Source organism: Lytechinus variegatus, chromosome 10 (genome assembly GCF_018143015.1).
Source record: "Lytechinus variegatus isolate NC3 chromosome 10, Lvar_3.0, whole genome shotgun sequence".
Classification (NCBI taxonomy): domain Eukaryota; kingdom Metazoa; phylum Echinodermata; class Echinoidea; order Temnopleuroida; family Toxopneustidae; genus Lytechinus; species Lytechinus variegatus.
The window spans coordinates 27,441,508-27,461,804 of NC_054749.1; the positions used below are offsets into that span (position 1 = coordinate 27,441,508).

Sequence of the window (20,297 nt, forward strand, 5' to 3'; positions counted from 1 at the left end):
CTCGAAGTATAAAACACCGATAAATGATATTTAGAGACATGGCAGTTTTTCCTAATAAGTAGGCCTATGTATTAAAACTATATTATGCTCATTCAATATTTTTTCACTGCACAATTAATGAGTTGACTGTAATGATCAAGAAGATGGTGCACATTAAAACATCAACCGAAGTCAAAAACATGGCAGCTGTATGCTACGAGCACATCACCCCATATACAGCTCCAAGTAATCAACTTTAAAGCCAGCGGGAAATTGTCTTCAATTACATTCGGTCTCCGTGGTGATAGAGTAACCTTTATGCAGGAATGAAAACACAGACAATGTTTGTATGTCCCATTAACATGACGTTTCTAATAAAATTCTAAGAGTAACATATCTGTAAAGTAAGAGGCGAATGAATCCTTCAGATTGGATGATAATGGTTAGTCACATATATCACGTGATCAGAAGTCCGGATTGCACCTCTACCTGATATGAAATGCGTATTTAAAAAAGTTTACGCGTTGAAAAATCCTATAAACTGAGAAATTTGTTATATCCTGACATTTTTTCAGCATTTCTTTACAGGTATAAGTTTTTGTAAGCAAATGATATCATGAATGTCGACAAAACTTTTCGCTTGAGTGAGCTCCACTTGCTTTTAAAAGGTGTGTGAAAAATGATTTAATAATAATATAATAATAATAGCGGCATATTTACCCAGGGTAGCCACTTCAGTTCCGAAAATTACTTTTATCCCAGTGGGCCCTGCTATTATTACCCCGGGTTTGCGCACAAATTAGAAAGAGTTATATGGATGAAAATGGTGGTAAGCCGCTATGAAGGGGACAGGCACTTTAAGCGATAAAAAGACTGATTTGAAGATATTTTCAACATTCTTATTTTTCTCTTTGGCTAAAACGATCCATCAAGCCCCCCCCCCCTCACGTTAATAATCAATTGTGCCTTATCTGCGTTGTATGTTGCTGGGAACCGAATGCAATTTTTGTTTGCTTTCCTTTGTTTCTATTATTACTGTCATGCATGAGAAAGTGTGGAAAATGCATACGAACGTTAAACCTTTCAAAAGACAGCACGTAATAACAAAAAAATTGCTGGAGCTGTTTGGAATAAAAATTTTAGTTTGTTTTATTTTATGTCGCCTCAGATCCAACTGTCCTTAACAACCTGAAGTTTTTTCACCTGGGAATAAAAAATGCTAAGAAATTATGAAAAATGTACATGGTCAATTCTTTTATTGCCTGAAATTCAGCACTTTTGCGCAAACCAATTTCTGCGAGGTTTACTGAAGCGTAATATTCGGGCAACAATCATGCTGGCATCTGATAGAAGGGACCGAAGCCCAAGAATTTATGTGAAAAAAATTCTCGTTTTAATGCCATTAATTTCTTTCGTTAATAAGCTAAAAAAGTGAAAAGATTCTTTCTTCTCATGCTCTATCAAAATAATCGATAACCCCATTTTCATGATTTTAATTAGCTATGTCCACTGTCCATCGTTTTGGACTCCTTTCCCCTCACTCTAAGGTCAATTTCCGGTCAATGACCATGCAAAGAAAGAATAAGAAAACAAATTGAAGAAAATAAAATTCAAGTATTATAAAAGGGTTGAAATATTCATATCTTTATAAAAAGAGTAAAATTCACAGAACAAAGAGCAAAATTTCATCAAAATCGGAGAACAAATGATGAAGTTATTGAAAGTTTGGCATTATTTTGTGACAATATGCACATCATCATGAATATTCATTAGGTGGGTTGATGATGTCACATCCCCACTTTCCTTTTTCTTATGTTATTACATGAAATCATAATTGTTTCATTTTGTCATACATGTGCATGTGTCTCCTCCATGTCCTCTATGAGTTGCAGCAATTAATATCAAATGCACTTATCAGTTGTCAATCCAAATTTTTCAGTTCTCGGTAGAAAAATTTGGATAAACCTAATTCCATATAATAAAATACAAAAGAACAAGTAGGGATGTGACATCATCAATTTTCTCAATGAATATTCATGAAGACATGCCTTGAACTGTTGCACCGGAATAATGCAAATCTTTAAATTGCCATAACTTTGTTATTCGTTGTCCGATATTGATCAAATTTTCAGTGTTTGTTTGTCTGATTTTCTTTTGTCTGTTTAAATCGTATCATTTTCAGCCCGGAGCATCCCTTTAAATATTGGGATGGACTTCATTTCATCAGAAAAAAAAATAAAAACAGAAAGAAAACGTGAACAAGAACGAATTAATGCACATAAAATCTTTAATTTAACCCATTTTTTGAATTTAAGTATAAAATGTGGTGATAAACCAGAAGACTGGAAATTGGCAAAACAACTCTTATCTATAAAGGGAAAGGCCCAAGGAATGAAGAAGCAAATTATCGCCCAATATCTGTACTTAGTCATACCTCTAAAATAATAGAAAAGGAGATTCAAGAGCAATTGCTCCGATATCTCCTTAAACACAATCTCATCAATACTGAACGGTATGCGTTCCTACCACACCACTCAACGACTACGTGTCTCCACAGAGTCATCGATGAATTCCTTGATGCATTTAATGAAAAAGAAAAAATAGGAGCATGTTTTTTAGATATATCGAAATGTTTCGATTGTGTAGATCATGAGATTCTACTCTTTAAAATGTAACAATATATGGTATAGTAGGAAATATGCTTAAGTGGTTTACATGTTACCTTAAAATAGAAATCAGGTTGTTTTTTTCACAAGGAAAGCTTTCTGCTAAGAAAGAACTTTCTGTAGGAGTACCTCAAGGGGAGTTCTTGCTCCCACGCTTTTCTTGCTGTTTATAAATGATATATCACAATCAATTAAGTCTGGTGTTATACATGTTATAGCAATTTATGCTGATGATGTTATTATATTTGAGACTGGTAAAAATGTCGAGACAATAGCTTCAAAATTGCAATCAAATATGGATTCCCTTAATGACTGGTATAAACTTAACCATTTAATAATAAATGTCGACAAAACAAAATGTATGTTTTTAAAAACACGCTCCCATGATGTTATGAAAATTTTCATTGATGGGACTGAAATTGAGCAAGTTAAGTCAATTCGTTATTTAGGGGTTTTAATACATGAAAATCTTAAATGGGACATTCACGTCAATAACTTATGCAAATCCATCGGATTCAAGATCCGTTCCCTTGGAAAAAAATTAAGTCTTTCATTATTAAACACTCTTTATAAATTTACAATACAACCTTGCATCGATTATGGATAACCTATTTGGGGAAATACTACTGAAAAAAACAAAAGGAAAATTTATAGATTGCAAAAAAGAGCCGCACGTTACATAACTGGAAACTTTGATCAAAATATTTCTCTTAAAACACTTGTAAAAAACCTATCCTGGACTGACATGGATGAACGAAAAGAATACTTTCTTGCCACACAAATGTTTAAATGTATACATGGATTAGCCCCTCCCCAACTTTGTAATGACATTGAAATGGTCTGTGATCGACATAATTACCACACAAGAAATAATGATAGCCTTAACGTAGTTGCACCCGTTGTTAACCTTTCAATTTTCAAACAAGCTTTCAGATTTTCCAGATTTTCCATAATATTCAAAAGGCACAAACTATCGAAACATTTAAATTGATTTATAAGAAGTTTTATTTCAATAATTAATATTAGATGCTTATTGTTCCATTTCATTTTATTTCTTTTCTTTTGATTGTGTTAATAATTTGGGATATTCAATATGTTGGAACGAATGCTTTTTATGTAATATAATTAGCGCATTTAGCAAGTAAGCTTCCATTACTTTTCTTGGCGATATTTATTTTGTAAAATTTTATTGTTAAGTCTAGTATACTATGCTCAATGGTGAATAGATTCTTAGTTTTCTTCATAAATTTTGTTTTATTTGTATTTACTATGCCAATGATACCATATTATATTATATTTCACAGTTATTGTATTGTATACAGGATAGTTTTCCCATTTCATCAATTAAAAAAAATGAATACAATACCAGTCACCATTCTTTTGAATCACTATTGCCTGTTTCGGCTGGATTTTGGCTGAGGCAGGTGTAGTGGTGAGTCTGGGAATTGTGACTGGTAGTGTATGTTATCTCTGAACAATTTTGTATTTGTAATAATCTGATTTTAAATGTTATTGAACTCAATCATTACAGAACCCAATGTTACTTTTTATCTATTATGTATATATATTGTTGTTTTTATGTTAACAGGACCAGGCTGAAAAACAGTTAATCTGAGCCTGCTATCCTGTATAAAGATATTTTAATAAATAAAATAAACCTTTCTACCATACTATTAAACGTGAAAATAATATCAGTGCTTCCCTACTGGAAACAACACAATGTCCCATTATAGTGTGGGCACAGTGTGGTGTGAAATCACCACACTGTCGAATTTGAGCATTTTAACTCTGTGAAGTTTTCACACTAGTCCAAACTGTGAACAAACTGTGATCACACTGTGAACACACTGTAAACACAATGGGAATACAATGTGATCACACTGTGTGACACTATATTCTTTCCCGCATACATCCGTAATTCCGAAGCTTCGTTATTCCGAAGGTTCGGATATTCCGAAGGTTCGTAATTCCGAAGGTTCGTATTTCCGAAGGTTCGTTAGTCCGAAAACGAAATGATTAACTAACCTTATTTCGTTTTCGGACTAACGAACCTTATTCCTTTTTCGGATTATCGAACCTTCGGAATAACGCCACAAATGTTCGGATTAACGAACCCTTTTACATTTTCGGATTAACGAACATCGAGGTATAGGCAATTTCGCGTGTTTCGGAATTACGAAGTATAACCATTCTTTCCAGCAGAGATGGCATAACAAAATCAATGCACATTTTTCTGCTGTATGATCGTGGGGGATCTACATAAATCCCTGTCGAAACAGATTCTTGAAGACAATTTATTAAGTTTTGAAGTAATAAACGCAAAATAGACTTAGTAAACACATTTGCTATCACAGCAAGGGTGTTGAAAATAAAACTATAACCCAATGCTTATAGAGGACCATCCAGTGTACGTCTTGGTACATGTAACTCTGTTACTAACAATGGCATTTTTGCATTTTAAAAGCTGGTAAATACATATTTTTTGTCATCCCCTTCTTAATATTTTTTTAGGCTTCTAGTAGCTAACAAAATTTTGATTATACAGAGAATTAAGAATGGTTGTGTACAATTAGAATCAAGTATTACTACTGGGGAGGTCAATTCTCGATGTACAAACATAGTTTTTAGTGGATCCCCTCCCCTTCATTTCCATATGTAGCTTTTTACAATCTTTAGTCCCACTTGCAACCATCTTGTTTTGTCAGTGTAGTAATGTTCACCCGTTGATTTCTATCTGGCTTAGATTAATTTGTATTATTTTTGATTGAAATGAAAATACAGTCTTGAACAATATTGAAAACTGACCATCCATAAAATGTTTTGGTTTATTAATCATTGCTCCAAGAAGCTCATGATCATATATACCGTTCAAGATTCGGGATGAATAAAGGTATATTCTTGCTCCTAATCCTTGGACAAACTTTGGTGAAAACAGGATTCTATATAACCCCCCCCCCCCCCTTAAAAGAAAACAAAAACGGGGCACTTAAAGTGTCATATTGAAGAAAAAATCTGAGCCCGGAAAAAATCAAGCCTGGGAAAAGTGTAGAGAAACAAATATAAAATAAAAAATGAAATGTAACCCACTTAAAATGATAAAAACTTAAGTGGAAAAATGCTGGAGATGTCTGATATAAACTTTTGTTCAGATTCAGATATGTCCTCAGAATCAGTTGGCACAAAAAGGGTGAAGGTTGTGCTTACTACGTGTTGAAAACTCAATTTGGTTTGGAAAATTGTTACAAAATGCTGGAATGTATCCGTTTTATTTCAATTAACTAAAAGTGCAAGGCAAATGTATGTGAAATGTGATGCAGGGTAAGTTTGATTTCGCCCGAAAACCTTGACACAGCGTGAAAACAAACATTTCTGCGCAAACAGATTTCTGCGAGCTTTACAAAAATCAACAGTGCTCACTCAAGTGTAACATTCTGTCAAAACCTTTACTTTCATCGGAAAGATGAGACCCAAACCCAAGATTATATGTGAAAAAAAATACCCACATGTTGTATAGTTTTTAATTCCCAGGTCATTTTCGAAGTGTAAACTTTTTTATATACGCACTGTATATTGACTGAAACCCACATTATGTACATGTATATGTACGGCATACATAGTGTGTGTGGGAGAGGAAAATTTATTGTCTTTAGTTTTAGTCATGATTACAATATTGCTTACAATATCCAGTTTTAACGTCAGAATGACAAGAACAACGAAAATAGCTTTAGTAACAGCCAAGCACGTCTAGGTGGTGGTTTACATCCTGACAAGTATTACACAGTCAATGACTGTAAAGATGTACCCCGGAAAGAAAAATTGATCTATAATATCAGAGTATAGCTAATTATTTAGTAATAGCATCATTCCTTTGGTAGACTTGCATAATTATGTCATAGAAGTAGTAGTAGTAGTAGTGGTGGTAGTAAGTAGTAGAAGATGTGGTCGTAGCAGCAGCAGCAGTAGAAATAGTAGTAAGTAGTAGGAGATCGAAGTAGTATAGTAGTAGTAGTAGTAGTAAAGTGGTGGTAGGTGTAAAGTGATGGTTGTGGTGGTGGTGGTAGTAGTAGTAGTAGTAGCAATAGCATATATCAGTAGTAGTTATGATAGTGGTGTGTTATTGTATAATAGTAGCATGCCTCTATTTAAAGAGTAGTTTTATTAGAAAAATGACAATGACCTATAATATAGGCCTAATGTGTTGAATTCATAGGCATATCACCTCTAATAATTAGTATCAAACAATCCTACATGTAGTTTAATATTATTTGTCCCCCAGCAAAAATAAGGCGAAAAACAATTAGTGAAATAAGTAATATAAATTTGTCTACCAGATTAAAACATAATGAAAAAGAATCCTTAAATTAAGCCAGTCTAATGACATTCACCATAAGCTAGACAAAGATTGGTAGGTAAGTAAACAGATTAGTGACTATACAGATATGTTCAGATCAGCATAAGATAAGATTGCACGGGCCACCACACACACACATACACGCGTACCGACCCATTATTGGTTCGTTTCAGTATCTATCGGGCGAACCACCCATTGGGAATATCGGCCTTGCATACACACTCTGCTATCTCGCTCGACGCCATGGATACCCCGTAACGAATTACTGATGACTTCTTGTCGCTTCTCGTCCGAAAATATTGAATTAAATCTTACCTTCGCGAAGACAAGTTGCTTGTTTGATGCAGTAGTGTGTTCAATTTCCATGATATACCCAATGTCAATCCGTATAAAGGCATATTACATATCCTTAAAGTTTGATCACAGTGAAAACACGATAATTTTTAGTTCATAGTCCCTCCGTTAGATGTCACAAGAATATATACGCAATCTTAACGAGGGGATATATATTGCGACTGGGTCGATTTAATAAACACGCCACGCATTGCGGCGAACGCGTTATACGTTACCCTTGGCATAATCAGTCTTGGAGGACATTATGTAATAAACAGCCTTGCCATTAGCAACCTTTATCCCAGGGGATATGTGATTGCAAATTATTGGTAAATTAGTACATGTATGCGTAGGAAGCTGTAAAAAGCTGAATAGGTCTATACCTCTAAAATGAGTATTATAATAAAACATCACTTTTTTAAAAAGCTGTTAAAATATATGTTTGTATAAATGAAGGGGATGTTTGGAAATTGATAGATGTTTTAAAGTGTCCTTTATCAGATAGCATATTAATATCAGTGATCTCGTCAAGAAGAAGAATTTTAAATCAATTATTTTTCATGTGAATTGTCAATTAAATACTTCTTGCATAATGAATATTCTTAATTTTGAATCCACATTCAAGTAGTGAAAGGCCCTCGATAAAAGGCTGGTCATTATTTTGGTCAAATCCTGACAGATATCTTTCCATCCCTATGAGGATCTTGAAGGAAATTACGCATCAGTAATCTTCAACCAATCAAAAAATATAGAAATATTGTACAATCGAAATCATGATAAGCTAACACACGATTCCAACGTTATTACAACTGAATGCAAAAAAAGCAGGTCATTCGAAATTGATTGGAAAGTATACTTGATTTGACGCAAGTCATGTTTGACATCCCAGACAATAAACATCATTGTTCGGTGCATGCATGAATAAAAGTGTCATCTAAAAAAGAAGGCGCTCGAGCATTTGAATATCAAAAAATATTCTTCATTCTTCATCGCATGATTTTAATAACAGCTTTTCCAAAAATGTAACCTTTTTAACGTTGTTATTGATAAGCAAATATAAATCATTAGATATAATCCCATCACACATTGGTGATGTACGCACACCCATACATAGTCTAAACGTTTTAGATGTCAAGGATTCAAAATGAATCCAGATTGGCTGTGAAGAGTTACCAGCAGAATATCAGATATAGATTTAAACATTGTGGATTTGAATATAAAGCTGAGATTTGAATTTAAATATTTTGAGATTTAAAAGTTCATCCTTAAAACTTCAATATTCGGCTAGTCATTATTTGCAGCCAATCTAGATTTTTTTAAACAGTGCGTATCAAAAAAAGTTTGCACTTTGAGATCCTTATAGATCATGATATTTTTAATATCACAACGCTTTTTACGCATCTAAATATTGGTATATGTCTCGTTCAGCAAATGGCGATATGATTATCGAAAGATCTTTCTGCTGAGTGAACACCACATACTTTAAAATAGTTCATGAAAAAATATTTGCGCAGAACTTGAAAATAGTTACATGAAAAAAGCAGACGTTAATAACGAAGAGCGCATGGACTTATAGCTACTAGAGGAGTGACTTGAAGAATAGTCTTTTCTAAGTTCTGACATGGCCAAAGCACCCCACGCCGCCCCTACCCACACACACCTAAACCATTGATATCTGATTTATGTGTAGCCATTAGCGTACCTGGGATTTTCCACGGGGGGGGGGGCAAAACCGGTCGAAAAACTTGACAAGCAAAAAAAAAGAAAGGTCTTCAATCAAAAAGCTCTTCAAGCGTACCCAAAAAAAATTTGACAAGCAAAAAAAAGGGGGGTCTTCAATCAAAAACCTATTCAATACTACCCGAAAAAAATCAAGCTCGTCAGGGGGGGGGCAAAATAGGTATTCAAGCTCGTCAGGGGGCAGGGATGTGTCTTTTGAATGGGTTGTGACTCGTCAGGTGGGGGCAGACTGCCCCCTCTGCCCCCCCCCCTCCCGGTGCGTGTAGCAGTGATTCGCATGAAAACAATGGGCCTTTTTGTCTTATCTTATTCCTTGTCATGCATTGGGAAATGTGGAGAAATAAGGATGGCATGAAGTATAAAATGTTACAAAACATAGTTAAGATAAAAGCTGGAGATGTCTGAAAAGAGAGTTCATATCATTTTATATAATCAGATCCCATTAGAACAATTTCCTAAAAAAATAATGTTTTGGCATGTGGGCTTAAAATAATCATTTGGGGTAGAAAGGTTCTTATAAAAAGTTACAATGTAATCTTTTTATTTCCGTTAACCCCCCCCCCCCCTCCCCCAAAAAAAGAATAAAATAAAAATAAATAAATAAAATTATAATATACATCATGAAAACAATTCAGCCAGGTTTTCGGCATTAAGACTTCTTTGATGGCTCTGCATAACAGATAAACATATTAAAGCCGAATGCTTGGCTGAATAAACAAATTATGTTATGATTGATTTTTCTTTTTCACCACTCTTTTGTGAAATCTTTCTCTCCTTCTTTTTTCTCTCTCGCAGTCTCGCACCTATATATATCCACCATCACATACACCCCCCCCCCCTTTCTCTCTCCATCTATATTTTGGTGCGCGAGGAGAGGGAATGAAAGAACAACAATAATAATCATAATTAAAACCACTGAAATAACATTGGGCTTCCGAATACCGTCAAATTCTGTGAAAGGGATACTCCGGTCTGAAAGTACAAATAAATAGAGTTGAATTTGTTTTATTTTTTTATTTTTATTTTTTTTTATTATTGACTTTTAAAGTTTAGCAATAAATTTTGTGAAAACCGTTAAATTACGCACGTCATCGTAAATATTCATGAGGTGGGTTGACGTTGTCACATCCCCGCCTTCCTGTTTCTATATTGTTATTACATGAAATCATAATGTGTGTGATATGCCTCCCTTATTAAAAAAAGGGGGAAACAAGTCGCGGAAATTGGTACGTAATGCCCTATATTAGTTGTGAATCCATTTTTTTTTTATCTCGGCTCTCATTTCTGCATCATTTTTGTTTACACTTGGTACAAATAACCATTGGGTAACACCACATTGCGTCTATGAGGATGATAAGGTAAAAAGATCATATTGCATATGGCCTGTTTTATTAATTGCAATATCAGGCTTTTGTTTTATTCTTGAAGGGAAAAAATGGATTATACGTGGGGATACGTTATCATCAGTTTGTTCATTGAATATTCATGAATACATGCATAGAAATAAATACTGTTTCTCTATTATAATGCAAGTCTTTAAAATACCATAACTTCGTCCTTGTCTGATTTTGATGAAATTTTCAGTGTTTTATTTTTCTTAATTTTCTTAATTTGTTCAAATCATAATTATTATTTTTATACTGGAATACCTCCTTTAATCCGAAAATTAAATAATGTTTTTTTCATCACGAAGGTTCTAGGCTTTTTTCGTAGGCCTACAATAGGCCTGATCCTATAATAAAATACACAGAGAAAAACGCTGGTTAAAATGATGTTTACTATCCGAACTTTACAATAGTTGTTTATAATCTTCAACAATCAAAATTTAATTTTCATTACTGAAATTAGGGAGGGCCTATGTTTTTTAACTGTTAAACAATTAAGCCTACTGTTCATATACTTTTTGTACTGAGCTGTATAAGATTTAAACAGCAATTTTATTTTTGTAAGCCTACTAATCTTTCTTTATGATTCCCCCCCCCTCCCCCCCCCCCCCCCCATTGAAGATCAAATTTGCAGTAGCCTCGACACAGTAAAACTATGTTTACTATTATAATAACCTGTTAAACTGAAGTTGCTTTCCCCATTTGAACTCCCAACAGACTGGCCATCATGATACTCTTCACCCAAGCCCCCCTGTACCCAACGCCAATTTTGACAATAGATGCGCTACTGTTTCCTAGCTTATAATAAATCAAGACAAGCACCAGTGGCGTAGCTACGGGGGGCCTGGGGGCACGTGCCCCTCCCCCAGGTGCCCCCTAAAAACAATTGGCAGAGCAAAAAAAGGGAGAAAAAAAAAGAAAAAGGGAAAAGAAGGAGAAAGACAGAAGAAAAAAGAAGAAGAGGAGAAAGACGAGTGAATTAAATAATGTGAGGGGAAGACTAGCTTGCAAAAAAAAATCTTTGAGCTGTACAAAATTTTTGCTTGCACTTCGCGCCAGAATTGCCTGTTCGATGAGATTCATATCTTGCTCAATAGCCCGGGGGCCACTTACATTGGCGAGTGGATACCAAAAACACGTAAAAAGGATGTCTTTTTCACGATAGGGCACGTTACGTACGTAACGTGATAAGGGTGTCAAAAACACAAAAATAATGAAAAAAGGGTATCTATTTCGCTAGGAAAATTACGTGTTTAGGGTCGAATATGCGGGGATGATAAAACAAAATTAAAATGTTTTATAAAGGATGTCCTTTTTGCCCCAAAACTTCGTGTTTAGAGTCCGATTTGCGCGAGGTGTAGAAGGGGGGTCGTACTAAACCAAATAAGGTAAAGCCGACGACCGAAGGACCCGTAACAATAAAACATTCCTGTACTTGTATCGGGGTTAATTTCAGGGATTATTATCAATAAGAGTATCGTTTTGTTTCCAATACTTGTTAAGGGTAGGGTTTCACACGCCAATACTTGTTAAGGGGTGCATTTTCAGAAAATGGAAATTACGTGTTTAGGGTGCTTTTCGAGACCCCATGGTCGCGCATGGTATCCACTCGTGAATGGAAGTGCCCCCCCCCCCCCGGGCTCAATAGGCTGACATGCAAGTTTTGCTCTATAAAATGTCCGTCATGGTCTACATATCAGCATTTTAAGCTCACTCTGCGTGGTCACATTGTTTGATTTGCCAAGTTCATATTGTCTACGTGTATTCCATAAAGTTCCATTAAAACAAATGTATTCAGAATGCCCAGATTCTAAAATCTCAATCTTCTTCCTTTCGCACTTCGCGCTCGCATCAATTGTTTAGTTACATACCTATCCCATTTATTAATACAAAAAGTGCTTAGAATGACCATTTTTTAGGTCGGAATGTCAAAAAAAATTGCTCGCGCTTCGCGCTCCCATAGATATATATAGGGCCTAACGTCTTCGTGTGGTCCCTTTCCGATAATGCTAGAACAGTTAATAAAGATTTCTGCTCGCGCTTGGCGCGTTTGCAGTATATCTAGTTACATACGAATCTTGTTCAGGATCATACATAACATTGCCCAGAACATTAAATTTTCAGCACAAAATACATGAAGTAAAAAAAAAAAAAATCGCTCGCGCTTCGCGCTCGCACTTTTTAGAAGGCTTATGAGATTATTTCATGTTTATGGTTGTTTTATAAGAATAAAACTAAGAAGTGATTGATCGGGGAAAATATAGGTGAAGATATAATTTCGGGCCCCGTCCCCTAGCCTATTGGCGAAAGTCAGATCCACCCTGCAGTGACATATACACACACAACAGAAAAAATGGTGCGCGGCCCTTGAAAAAAGCAAGGACCTCCCCCCAAGAAAAAAATCATAGCTGCGCCACTGAAGACAAGGGGACAATTTAAAGCCTCTGTAAGTATGGATGGGTTGACTAGTAAAGCAGGTTGTTTATTCTGAACAAAACTCTCGTAAGTTTATATTATTATCACCATAACCCGCACCATAATCTATCGTACTCGATGGAATCTTTAGTTTTTTGTTTTAGCAGTGAATTTTAGAAAATTCCCCCCCCCCAAAAAAAAAAAATCCTCATATTAACTCTGATAAAAGCTGTTAAATAATTGTCAGTGCTTAATGTCATCAATTATTTAATTCACTTTTGGATGGCATAAACGGCTTGCTGGATTTAATCATGCGAATATTAGTTGTTGAGAAAGAAATACTAGTATAGTAGCCTGTGCGAAAGTATTTTTTCCAACCACACTGCTGCTTTCATGGATTCAGAAGTCGAGCGCCCTCTATTTTTGGAGTACCACAGCGATCAGTAATTTGTTTTTGTGCATATGCAGCTCAGCTGTGATCCTGGGCTGAGTTCCCGGCCGCTCGACAAGCCCAACGGTTCTAGCGGATCTACAGTTAGCCAGACGCCGTGTTTGCCCCGCACCCATTGTGCGGCGAGCCGCTGATGAAAGTAGCCGAATGAGAAAGCAAATTTGTTGTTTGTACTAATGTACACAGCATGAGAGGAACTTTTCCCTTTTGATTTTCCTGTGACGACAGACGTGTGACAGTGAGTAGACGCAAAGTAAACTAAAGCCAAGGCGGGAGGAAGTTAGGACTATTTCGGTAGACCCTTCGGCTTATAAAAAATTTTAATTAAAAAATAGGGCATAACTTTTTGGGGGGGGTCTTGCTTTTAATTTACATCAATGACCTACATCTACCCGATGGATTGAACTCCACCTGCCGTTTGTTTGCTGATGACTGCATAATCTATGACCAAGACAGTGTCAATGGAAGATGCACACAAGGTGCAGAATGTCAATGATAGACTTGCAGTTTGGCAGACAAAATGGCAGATGGATTTCAATGCTAAGAAATGTCATGTTAGGCACGGCCGTAGTCACTAGATGGCGCTGTCGCGGAAGTGCTCAAAATTTGTACGTAAGCTTCGTCCGCTTGTCAATGAGTGAAATCGCATAGCGATGCGATATCGTCAAAATTAAGCCCCTGTCAGCGCGGTTGAATATGATATTTTCTCTTTGTGATTGTCCTCCCGTGCGGTGAAAAATATGTCATCGTAATGCATAGGACTTTCGCGAGCTACCGAAGTCATTTTCGTGCCCCAAATTCCATGAAATCTTCCAAAAATAACCATGAAAGTGTCGGTAAGTCAAAAGTGTCGTGAGTTGCTCTCAATTCTTACCTTATTTAGTTGTATTTCTTGCAAAATGGGTCTCGAAGGGTTCTGGATTTTCCGTTGATTGTGAAACTTGAATTGATTTCCTTTCTGTGTCTTGCAGTTAAATTGCAGCGCGGGGAATCGCAAGGGCTGTGGAAGCCCTTCTCAGTGAGGTTTACAAGCTGAGCTGCCCTTGAATTTGGTCGAATTTCGAGCCATTTTAATCGCGCGCACGGGATGATTAATTAACATAACAATTAGCAGATTAGAGATCAAGATTACGTCACGTACGTGCGTACGTGTGATACACAGAAATGAAATAGAACTTGAATCACAGTCAAGAAATGCTTTGTTTTCTTTGTTTGCTAAATGATTTCCTGAATTTAAAATCATGAATAAACACCAGAGTAATGACATGAAGGAGATAATCATGGTCATATGAGGAATAACTAAATATTTTCTGAAAACGAGTGAATATGATGGGGCAATAATGTGCATGCACTGGAAAATGAAGTACATTCACCTCACTGTCAGTGCCGTGGTGTCAGTCACTCAGACACAGTGCTTTACTGCCTTTTACTGGCATTTTCTTTGCACTGCCGCCGCCACTGGTTTTTCTTTTGCCAACTAGATTAAAACTCATTTATTAATATGTTTATTGCAATTTTTGAATAAATGGTAATACAAAGTGGAAAAAAAATGAAGATAAAAATAATTTGGACTAAAATATGCCATCACCCCCCCCCCCCCTCTAAAAAATACACACTATCTTGAATGACTCGTTTATTTGCATTGAAAAAATAAATAATTGTATTTATGCACGTTTTTATTTCTCATTCTTTCTGCCAGAATATCAGATGCCATCATGAATAACCTCACCTCCAGATTGAACTCCTAAACATCTTGACAATGACTATCTACTGAGATATCTTGCCTTCTTGAGATTGGAAGTTTTAAGTTCAAGTCAGAGTGACCTAAGGCCCTACTAACAAGAAGAATCCAGATTTACATAAAAACAAATCCCACGAAAGATACAAACTGATTTTACTCTTAATGTGTAGTGTGTATGTGAGACACTGTGTTTGTGTTTATTTTGAGGAGGACCTCCTGACTCTGTTTTTATTATTTTATTGACTGAATGAATGATCAATACCTAAAAGTGAGAACTGATTTTTGAGGAGAGTACATTAGTGTATGGTTTTGAGTGAATTTGATTTGAGTAACTGTTTTTCTTTATTATTTTTCTCATAATTATTTTGCCTTTTATTATATATTTTCAGTTATATATTGTCAGTTACATTAAGTTGAACTTCCAAATTTGATCAAAGTGTTCAATTCTTGGGATAGAATTTTATCAGGTAATAAAACTGAGTTTGATAAATCTAAAAAAGGACACTGAAAAAATATGAACACTTGGAGATGCTCACTAAGAAGAGGAAAAAACATGAAAGGAAATGGAACTTAAGTGGATGTTATAGCATGCCTTTCGCAGATCTCCAAGCACCAGGAATCATAGGCGGCGGAAGTGGGGGGAGTATCCCCCTAAATTTGAGGTGGGGAGGGGACGATTCCATCCCCCTCAATTTTTTGTTGATAACCTTATTTTTTAATTTTTTTTGGCTTGTCAATTTTCAATTTTGTTTCCTGTGTCCCCCCCCCCGAAGATATTATTTGGTCACTATCTTTTTTTTTTCGGGGGGGGGGGTCAAAAGATTTTGGCGGTTCCCCCCTAAAATTTTTGGCTTCCCCACCAATGCCAGGAATGTTGATGTTCAACTGAGAGTTGCTGAAGTGGAATCTCCGTTTGTCTGTGAACTTGTTATAGAGAATGATTATTCCAGGACAAGTTAGATGATATTACCCAGCCCATAGCATACATCCCAACAATGGAATGGAGGCAATATACCCCTGTAATACATGAAGTATCATATTATCTTTAGGTTGGTTTGGAAAGTAAGTCCTCTAGTCAATATTAATGTCTGCCCAACAAAATGGTACTATCTGGCAATTTGGTGGTTCAATCACAAGCAGAAAAAGTTTAGTAAATTGACACTAGTAAGACAATTAAACAAATATAATACAGCCAAACTGTCTGACCCCTTACTTGACTACTGACTTAACTAATTATTGAAAAATGACAAGGGATGCTTAGGCCCTTTGTAACCATTTCATTGGGCAGACTGAAGCAGATGACTAGAATTCATACTTTCATGAAGATGAAGGAACATCAAAATGATTATTACAATTTAGCAAATATGAATTTATTACACTGTCATGGTTATAAAAAATAATGAATTTCTATCAAGTAAAATGACAATACAATGTAAGACATAACTGCAATAAAGTAATTTCATTTCCAAAAGATCTTCCATAATTTAATAACCAAATTTCTCAAGATAATATTTCTTCTGCACAAATTGTATGAAATGCTCAGTGTAAATCATGCTGTTTATAAATCTCTAGGAATTTTTTTTTTCAAAATGAAAATACATGTAAACTTAATCAAAACCAGGGGTGGTGGATCCAGGATTTATCCTGGGGGGGGGGCACATTTTCAGGATGAAAATTTGTCAAGCAAAAAGGGCCTTACGGGGGGGGGGGGGGGGCATTCTTTGATGAAAATTGCATATTTTCATTACATCTTGACTGTAGCTCTCAAAGGGGGGGGGGGGTTGAGCTAGATGTGCCCTCCCCCAGATCCACCAGTGATAAAAATCAACATTTATGAAAGATTGCATACCTTATATTCTGAATTGGTAAATTCAATGCAAAATGAAATGAAACTGACATGTTTGGATAAATTGCTTATTTTTGTTTCAAGAAAGAATTCATCAATAACAGCTTAGAGTTATTGAGAAAACATCAAGAAAAAATAATATTCTGATATGCAATAACTATATCTATTTTATATATGCTTTTTTTCCAAAAATTTAATCCTTGACATGGGGGGGGGGGCTGGTTTAGTAGTCAAATTCAGCCCCCCCCCCCATTAAGTAAAATGCTTTATCAAAATAAGATTATGCAATCATTTACAAATTACTGCATTTTGGAGCCCATTAAAATTCAAAATGAATCATAGAGGGCAGTGCCACACCTTATTCACTGAAATTAAGGAGGGGCATGCACAGCTGAAAAACTATCAGCAGGGGCAATAATTTTCAATGCAATGTTAGATATCCTAAAAAAAAATCCTGAAACACATAATTAAAATGAAATTAAACTCCCAGGAAGTGCCCCTGTATTACTATTACAGCCCTTGACCTGTATATTCTCAAGGGGTTCAATAATTCCTTCTCTACCCTTGTAGAGTCGGTTCGGGTGCGAATGTGTCTGAAAAAAAAGTAAAAAAAGGATCATTAATAAAAATTGTAGATAGAACAGAACATATCATTTTTAAAAAATTTAGCAAGCAAAAACAAAGATTGATCTGGCATTGGAAAATAAAAGGAAATTAATTAACACCGCGCCCCCCCCCCCCCCCCCCCCCCGCTTCAACATTTTTTTGTTGTTTGCTTCTGCTTACAACTTTATAAATTTACCCGATACACCTTTCAAAACTTTTGGCTCCATTATCATGATTATGCCACTGTTCAAGTATTATTTATTTGGAAACCAATGCTAAAACTATAAGGTGAAATGAAATTATATAAAGAAAAAAATATATATTTCACAAAGTATAAAATCATAATGATGTAGGTCATGTTGAAATTAGACCCTGGACTGGACTCAAAATTAGATCAAGTGTAGTGTAGACCAAATGTAAATTAGACAAAGTGTAGACCAAATGGCAATTAGATTTTTTTTAAACCAAATGGGTCAAGCCCATTTGGTATATGTATAAAGACTAAATATATGTATATAAGTTAAAAAAATATAATTAAGTAGCCTAGGTTGTGCTGAAATTAGACCAACTGGACATTTCACAAAATGAGAATTAGACCAAGTGTAGACCAAATGGGTTTAGCCCATTCGGCATTAGACTAAATGAGAAGTGGGCAAATTGCATGTGAACCAAATGAATATACATATTTACAATGTGGAACTGCATGATATAAAGCCAATTTTATGTACCAGTATTTGACAAAGTAAAAAAATATATAATTATGTAGGTTATGCTGAAATTAGACCAACTGGACATTTCACTAAATGAGAATTAGACCAAGTGTAGACCAAATGGGTTTAGCCCATTTGGCATTAGACCAAATGACAAGTGGGCAAACTGCATGTAGACCAAATGAAAATACACCAGAAAACACATTTCACAAGTTGGGACTGATATAGAGAGCCGTAGCAGACGACGGAGATGGGTACATGATCTGCGTCCGCAAAAAACGCGCACGCATCTATGTACTAACATGAAAAACAGCATATGGGACGATCTGACTAAAAATCGCACATGCGGGGCTATTTGAGAGTCACAGCAGAGGACGGCTAGCAGACGCCGACGGGCGCGCGCATTTAGCGAGCACATCGTGATCGTTTAAACTATCGATAGTAAGGACAGTGCATTAACAGGGACCCGCGATGTCTATGACTTTTTCGACCCATGTTGGTGCTATGAAATTGCTCTTTTTTGCAGTTTAAATGAATTTTACGTAAGTTTTAAGTGGTTTCACATGACAAATTAGATATTAAGAAATTTTTTGATATCACTCTTGGGGACACAAACACATTTTGAAATTCTTGTTGTCCTGCCTAGTCATGTACTACACATAACGCACTCTAGAAATTCAGTTAAATATCAGTACACACTCAATGATTCCCCTCTTCCAGAATCAAAGTCCCACACTTATCTAGACATCTCAAACGACTTGACCCGGAACGCACATATCAGCAAAGTATGTGCAAAAGCTAACAGATCTGTAGGTTTCTTACGCAGGAATCTGTTCGACTGTGCCAAGAAGATCAAAGACATTGCTTACAAGACACTGGTAAGATCAACCCTATAGACTATTGCCAGGGCTCGACACTAGCGGCGGTCCGACGGTCCCAGACCAGTAAAAATCGCTGTCGGGCTAGTAGATTTTCAGAAATAAGATTTACTGGTCCGACATGACCAGTAAAAAATATCATTGTCGGGCCAGTAATTTTTCCCAAAATAGCAAGATTTTAAGGGTCCAACATGACCAGTAATTAAAACCATTGTTGGGCCAATAACTTTTCCAGAAATGGTCAAATTCACTGCAAACAATTTCCCCCGACAAATTCTGTCATTCACACACAGAATACACACAGAATGAATCGCACGTAAGTGTTACTAGAGTAGATACACAGTGTACATGTAGCCAGCCACACAACCTACGTGGTAAATTCTCTACTGGCTGCGCGAACAAAACTTGGCTAAACTCTGGCAGAAATCTCTCACAGAACTGTCAAATTCATGGTTCATACTCATGAAAGGCTCTTATAATGTCCATATTTCCTAAAAATTGGAGTAACTCTGTCATTTGTAAGCAGTAAAAGGAGAAATTTTCACTTCTGTTTGGTTCAAACAGATCGGGTTTCGGGTGATATCGTCTGAATACAGATGAGCCCCACATATGCATTTATGTGTGTGTTGATACACTTGGTTTCTGACTTTCTTTCATAGCTATTTTAATTGAGCCAAAAAGATACTGATGAATTATTTATGATGATAGTTTTAGCTTTCTTCCTCTTTTTTCTTCCTATCTTTCTTTCCTTCTTTCTTTTCAATATTTCTTTTTTTTCTTCACTCTCTTTCATTTTTTTTTGTTACTGTCTTTTTTTTAATTTTCCCTTTGTTGTTTAATTTGTTCTTTCATTCTTTCTATCCTTATAAAAAATATTTTTCTCTATTTCTTTTCTCTCTCTCTCTTTCTTTTTTTCTTTCTTTCCTTCTTCCTTCTTTCCTTCCTTCCTTCCTTTCTTTTTTGATATTTTTCTTTCCTTAATTCTTGAGTCCATCCATCCTATTTTATATTTTATCTCTTCTCTTCTTTCTTTCCTTCCTTCTTTTTACCCTTTTCTTTCCTTTATTCTTCGTTACTTTCTTTCTTCCTTCCATCCATCCATCATTTATTTACCCTTTCTTGTTTGTATTTTTATTTCTTCCTTCTTTCAGCCCTCTCTTTCATTCATTCATTCCTTTCTTCTGTTTTGTTCTTTC

The 20,297-nt window shown here is 35.7% G+C and overlaps 2 protein-coding genes across 2 annotated transcripts in view; one reads left to right on the forward strand and one right to left on the reverse strand.

Moving 5' to 3' along the window:
• The window catches only part of LOC121422353 (regulator of G-protein signaling 9-like), a 47,818-nt gene extending 40,320 nt beyond the window's left edge, over window positions 1-7,498 (reverse strand). The window contains exon 1 of the mRNA XM_041617341.1: window positions 7,312-7,498. Coding sequence (XP_041473275.1) covers window positions 7,312-7,362 — 51 coding nt within the window. The 5' untranslated portion in view covers window positions 7,363-7,498. The remainder of the gene's footprint in view (window positions 1-7,311) is intronic.
• Window positions 7,499-13,345: 5,847 nt separating this feature from the next.
• LOC121423252 (mitotic spindle assembly checkpoint protein MAD1-like) overlaps window positions 13,346-20,297 on the forward strand; it is a 41,406-nt gene continuing 34,454 nt past the window's right edge. The window contains exon 1 of the mRNA XM_041618576.1: window positions 13,346-13,558. The gene's annotated coding sequence lies outside the window, so the exon portion shown is untranslated. The remainder of the gene's footprint in view (window positions 13,559-20,297) is intronic.